Below are 6,505 nucleotides of genomic sequence, written 5' to 3'. Positions count from 1 at the left end.
TAATTCAAGGGGTATGAACTCACCTGCAGTGAGCGGATCGGAAGGAAGTATCAGACCAGTGCTTGGTGTCACATGAAGACTTAGACACACACAATAATCCTAATTACATATGAAGACATATGTATATAACCAATTAGTGATTTTACCACTAATTAAACATGTATAAACATCCTATTGCGAGGAAAACACTTTGGTCAAGTGCTAGGAGGCTAACAAGTTGCAACAAAGGAGTGTGAAGCCTCATACGGGAGTTTATGGTCCAATGACCATGTGTGTTGGAGTTTTCGGCCTAGGGGAGTAAACTCCTGGCCGTAAACTCTCAATTGGTCACCAAAAGTGGCTTAAAAATCATAGGGCTTAAGTGGTTAAGTGTTCCAAAGCTTTAACCAAGTGTTTGGGTGGGTTTAAGGTCCTAAAATGACCTTCCATGGTGTTCACGACCATGGGACCACTCCCCCATGAGTTTACGGCCGTAAACTCATGGTAAGGAGTTCCATTTCGTGTATTGCGGTCCTTAGCTCAATGGTGTAAGGTTTTATACTAAAAATCAAGGCATACTAGGGTGTTAGGGGTCATTTGCACCGTAAAAAGGGGTTTACGGCCCTAGAACATGTCTTGGCCATAAACGCCTTGATTCCTATGATTTCTTATGTTTTCTAAGTCTTAAAATGATAAACCTAGTGTACAGTGAGTTGGATCAAGAGTACTTACGATCTAGGAGCTTGAATGGTCGGTTTTGGCCAAGAACACGAGTGTGTGTTCTTGGTGAAACTAAAAATCTACAAAATGGAATGATTTCACGGATGATATCATGTAAGATTACTAGTTCATGCAAGATATCAACTAGTTAAGACAATAAGCTTACAGTTTTTGAAGATCGGGGACGAAGATCGGGATGGTACTTGAGAGGATTTGGGCCAAATGGAAGGAAGAAATGAACAAATGGCCACCATTTCACCATATAGGCAAGAGTTTACGGCCCACATGGAGTTTACGGCCGTAAACTCCCATGTGTTGTCCGTGAACTCCTTGCAAGGGTGTTTAAGGTCATTTCCTTGAGCTATAACTTCAGCCGATAAACTCCGACACTTATTCCTTAAGTGTACAGGCTCAGAACGCTCAAATAAACTCCTAATTATGCTAAAAGATAACAACAATAAGTTTGACTTTCAAAGAAGTGTTTGACTGTACTGGATGGAAAATTTCGGGTTGTCACAATATTTATGAGGATGGTTATTATTTCTCTTTTCTGTTGGATATTATCAAGAAGGCTCAGGTGGAAGGATTGAAAAAGGAAAATTGGAAGACAAAGTTGATCATGGGGCTGATTCCTCTAACTTTTAGATATGGTCGGGGTTTGTTGACACAGTGTGTTAGAGTTTGGGTTCCGACTACTGGTGGGCTAAGACATATAGTTCTAGAAGAAGCTCATAAGGCGAAGTTTTTGATCCACCCAGGGGACATGAAGATACATAAGGATTTGAAGTTGAGCTATTGGTGGTCTTGTGTGAAAAGGGAGGTAACATCGTTTGTAGAGTGGTGTCTGACTTGTCAAAAATTCAGGCCGAACATTAGAGACCCCACAATAAGATGCAGTCGATACCCATTCCCATGCAGAAATAGGAAAAAATTACCATGGATTTTATCACAAAGTTGCTAAGGACAACGTATGGAGCTAATTCTATTTGGGTCATTGTTGATAGATTGACCAAGAGTGCTCACTTCATATTGATTTTCAAGAGTGTATCCGCTGAGAAGTTGGCTGACATTTACATTCGGGAGGTGGTGGTTTGGCATGGGTGATAGCTTATTTTATTTCCTTATTTTTATTAGTTTATTTTATATTTTTAGCTCTTTTTAATTAGTTTTGCATTGTATATTCTTTATTTTCTTTATTATGGATTGTACCGGGTGCTTTTTATTTTGCATAAGGTATTTTGCAGGTTTTCAGTGTTCGTTGCGGTTGCGGGTTGATTGGAGTCGGACTTAGTGGGCTCTCGAGGCATTGTTGGGCTTGGCGGATCCATAAAAGAAGATTTGGGCCTTAAGAGTTAAGGACTTGAATATTTTGGGCTTGTGAAGATGGGTCATAAACTTCTATTTTTGGGCTTGGAGCATCCATATTTGAAGCTAAAATATGATTGGTTAATTTAAATCACATGGATATGGAGGGGACCAAATGAATCTTTGGTAGTGGAGGAATGAGGAGCCAATAGCATTCCAACAACACTTGCGTGGGTGGAATTTTCATCATGCGGGTACCCGCGCAACTGCCCAGTTTGGGCAGTTTGGTCATTTGGCACACCATAACCTTGGGGGATCAGATCCATTAGCCACATTCTTGATTTTTCACCATTGGAGACCTGTAGGAGGCGATTTTGGAGCTTGAAGACTCATTTCTTTTCATCTTTCCAAGATATTGGTAGTTTCTTTATGCAATTAGACTTTTGTGATTGTTTTTCTATTGCCATGAGTGGCTAAACTCTCTATATTGGTTAACTCTGTTTAAAACCTTTGAATGTTTGTGGGGTTTTGAAGGATTCATGCTAGATTATCGATTATCTTATGTTTATGGTTCTAGATCATATTTCTTATGCTTGTTCTAGATCATATTTCTTATGCTTGTTTAATGCTTTGATCATGAGCTTGGCACTTGAATGAGCTAATGTTAGTTTATTTCTTTGGTTTTGTATTGAATCATTGAATTGACATAGAACAAGAGCTTTATGATGGTAAAAGTCATCTCTAGTTTATGAATCATAGCTCCTTTATGGATGTGTAAGCATTGACATCCTCTAGGAATTGGGGATTCCTTCTTTCTTAAGGCTAATCAACTTATTGGGTTCAATTGCTTCAATTAAACCCTTGATCTTGATTAAGAAGGTGTGTTGTGGGCTTCCCCAACCTCCATAATACCTAAGAGGAATCTTGGCATATCATGCTTCATGATTGCTATAACCAATTTGGGATGAATGATAAGCTTCATGTTGAATCCTAATGATAAACACACAAATGTTCATTGTGTTGAATTGCCTTAGTCAACCAACTTTCTCCAATATTTGAGCATCTCACTATCTTGCTTAATTGCAAGTTTTTAGTTATTCAAGTAATCAAACACCCCCCTTTTAGTTTAATTGTAGTTAGTTAGTTTATTTACAATAGTTCTTTTAGATTGCATTGGTGATTGAATACAACCATTTCCCCGAGGATTGATACCCCTTTTTTACCATTATATTATGTTTTATTTGCAAACAAAGGGTGTAATTTTCTTGGTGGACTTGACACCCCACCAAGTTTTGATGTCGTTGCCGTTGCCGGGGACATTGGTTATTGTTATTTGATTGTTTATGCCTAGGTATGCAAGAACCGGTGAACTACTCTACAATTCGGAAATTGAAAAAGAAGCAAAAAGGTTGAAAAAGTTAGCCAAACAAGCAAAGCAACAACAACTTGTTCATGCTTCTTCCTCTTCTCCACTAATCAATATAAAAGATCAAGTTCATACTTCAAGTGATACCGACACCGAACCGAATTCTCCAATTGTTGGTCAATCCCTTGAAGACATTCTTCTTGAAAACTACATAGCCATGAATCACACTCCACCTCACAATCCCAACCCAAACCCAAAAAATCAAGATGCCAATACCCCACCCCAACAACCAAGACAACAATAACAAGAACCTCTCATTGATGTGCCACCTTGGAATCAAGCCCCTCCTCAAAACCAACCCAATTATCAACCCCCACAACTACACAACCAACAACTCCACAAAAACAACCAATTTCAAACCAATGCTTTTCAAGTTCAACAACAAGTATGTTACCCAAATCAACCCAATTACCCACAGCCTCTAATGTACCAAAACCCAATGTACCCACAACAACAACCTCATTACAACCAATACCCTAACTACCAACCTTATCCACCACCAATCTATAATCCCCAACAATACCCATATCCATCTTACCAATAACATCCCAATTTCATGCAACAATATCCCAATCACCCCTTTCCAGCCAATCCCCCTCAAGAGTTGACACTTAGACAAATGATGGAAACGGATGTTACTCATACACCTCTTGCTATTGTTTATCCTGCAAACCACCGAGGAATTGAATTGAAGTCAAGTTTCATACATCAACTTACCAAGTTCCATGGTTTGGATAGAGAAGATCTTCAAAATCATTTGAAGTCATTTCATATGATATGTGTTAGCATGTTGCCCGAAAATGTGACATTGGATGATTTCAAGCTAACCGCCTTCCCGCTCACCTTGGAAGATAAAGCTAGAGAGTGGTTATTCAACTTACCACTGGGGTCTATTCACACATGGGAAGAGTTACTCAAAGCCTTGAATAGAAAGTTCTATCCCACCTCCCAGATATCAAGCCAACGAAGTGACATTTTGGGGATTCGTCAAGGGGAGAATGAGACTTTTCATGATTTTTGGGAGCGATTCAACAATATGTGTACAAGTTGTCCTCAACACAACATTCCCGAACAATTACTTCTTCAAAAATTTTATGAGGGTATGAATGAAAAAGATCGAAGGATGATTGATGCTTCATGCGGTGGTGACATCTTCAACAAGACACCTCATGAGATAAGATCACTTTTTGGAACCATTTCTCAAAATCAAAGGAACTTTGGAACTCGCAATGAAATGAAGAGAAATTCTCCACAAGTGGTTGGTGAAGTTAGCAACACTCAACAATTGGAATCAAAACTCTTAGATTTGACTAATGTGCCAAGTCAAATGGTGGTGGGAAGTGGTCAACAATTGATGGTGTGTGGTATTTGTGCAATGACGGGGCATTATACGGATAAATGTACCACACTTGGAAGTGAAACGGAAGATGTGAATGCAATGGGAGGGTATCAAGGTCAACCAAGACCCATGGGATTTCAAAACAATTTCAACTCAAATTGGAGGAATAACCCAAACAACCCTTACCCGCCAAAGCAAAATCCATCAAACATTTTGATGAGACCTCAACATCCACAATACCCCTCCCAAAAACCTCCATATCCACAAACTTCTTTCAACCCTCCAAATTACCAACAACCTCCACCACAAGGCCAATCAAGTGGTAACCATCAAATGAGCCTTCAAGAACTTGTTACTTCTCTTACTTAAAGTCAAAGCCAATTTCAACAAGAGACCAAGAATACCTTCTCAAACATTCAAGCACAAATCGTAGACTTGGCCACCGCTCTCATAAGATGGAACAAAGGGGCAAAACTTCCATCTCAAATTGAGAAGAACCCCAATGTGAGTGCAATAACTTTGAGAAGTGGGAAAACACTTGGAGAAAGAAACCCTAAAAGAGTTTCAAGAGAAGAAGAAGATGAAGTCATCATTGTTGAACCTTCAAAAGTAGTACCTCCAAAGGAACCAGTTGTTCCAAACATTGGTCAACCCGAATCTTCCAACAAGACCATAAAGCCATTGGTCATACCACCATCCTTCCCTTCCCGGTTAGCCGCTTCAAGGAAAGAAGAGGAAGAAAATGAATTATTTGAAACTTTCCACAAGGTCCAAATCAACATTCCACTATTGAATGCTATTAAGAAAATTCCAAGTTATGCAAAATTTCTCAAGGATTTGTGCACCAAGAAGAGGAAGTTCAAGGAAAATGAAAAGATTCAAGTCAATGCAAATGTGTCTGTGGTTATCCAAAATAAGTTACCTCCCAAATGCAAGGATCTGGGAATATTTGCTATCCCTTGTACCATTGGTGATTTGCATGTCGAAAGTACTATGTTAGATCTTGGAGCCTCGATCAATGTGATGCCATATTCAGTTTTTCAATCTCTCAATGTTGGACCTTTGGAAGAAACGTGAGTCATCATTTAATTAGCAGACAAGTCAAGGGTGTCTCAAAGAGGAGTGTTGGAGGATGTGTTAGTACAAGTTAATCAACATGTTTTTCCCGAAGATTTTTATGTCATTGATCTTGAGGAGAAGACTCCTTCCAAATCATCTATGATCCTCCTCGGAAGACCTTTCATGCATACCGCTCACACAATCATTGATGTCCATAAAGGAAAGATAACTATGGAGTTTGATGGAGAAACCATTCACTTCAACATCTTTGAAGCAATGAGGTACCCTAGCAACATTTCTCCATTGTATCGGGTTGATGTGATTGAGCCAATAAACGAGATAAGCCCTAATGTATACACAAACAAGATACTCATGGAAGATGATTGTAAGCCTAAGAGGGAAGCTCAAAGAAGATTGAATCATCCAATGATGTAAGTGATCAAGAAGAAGATAATTAGAAGGTTTAAAAGGTGCAAAGAGAAGAAAAAGGAATTTCATGACAAGCACATAAACCAAAAACACTTTATTCCTGGTCAAAAAGTTATTCTTTATCATTCACGCTTAAAGCTATTCCCGGGAAAATTGCGATCTCGATGGCATGGACCTTTCATTGTTATAAAAGTGTTTGATCCTGGTGTGGTTGAAATTCAAGAGTTTGGAAACAAACCAAATCTTCA

At 39.0% G+C, this 6,505-nt stretch overlaps 1 protein-coding gene across 1 annotated transcript; it reads left to right on the top strand.

Moving 5' to 3' along the window:
- Nucleotides 1-4,466: 4,466 nt before the first annotated feature.
- On the top strand, nt 4,467-6,263 carry LOC145002924 (uncharacterized). Its single transcript, XM_078962101.1, has 3 exons — nt 4,467-5,091; nt 5,203-5,757; nt 5,866-6,263. Exons 1-3 carry the CDS (start codon nt 4,467-4,469, stop codon nt 6,261-6,263), a joined length of 1,578 nt encoding a protein of 525 aa, XP_078818227.1.
- The last annotated feature ends 242 nt before the right edge of the window (nt 6,264-6,505 follow it).

Source organism: Lactuca saligna, chromosome 6 (genome assembly GCF_052625555.1).
Source record: "Lactuca saligna cultivar CGN05327 chromosome 6, ASM5262555v1, whole genome shotgun sequence".
Classification (NCBI taxonomy): Eukaryota; Viridiplantae; Streptophyta; class Magnoliopsida; order Asterales; family Asteraceae; genus Lactuca; species Lactuca saligna.
This window is presented reverse-complemented; position numbering and strand designations above follow the sequence as displayed.

Bases quoted from the DNA above. Each gene is read 5' to 3' on its own strand.
- LOC145002924 (XM_078962101.1), top strand. From the start codon at position 4,467: ATGTGTACAAGTTGTCCTCAACACAACATTCCCGAACAATTACTTCTT. The intron at 5,092-5,202 runs GTAACCATCAAA...CACAAATCGTAG, and splicing joins ACCACAAGGCCAATCAAGTG to ACTTGGCCACCGCTCTCATA. The intron at 5,758-5,865 runs GTACTATGTTAG...TTTAATTAGCAG, and splicing joins TGGTGATTTGCATGTCGAAA to ACAAGTCAAGGGTGTCTCAA.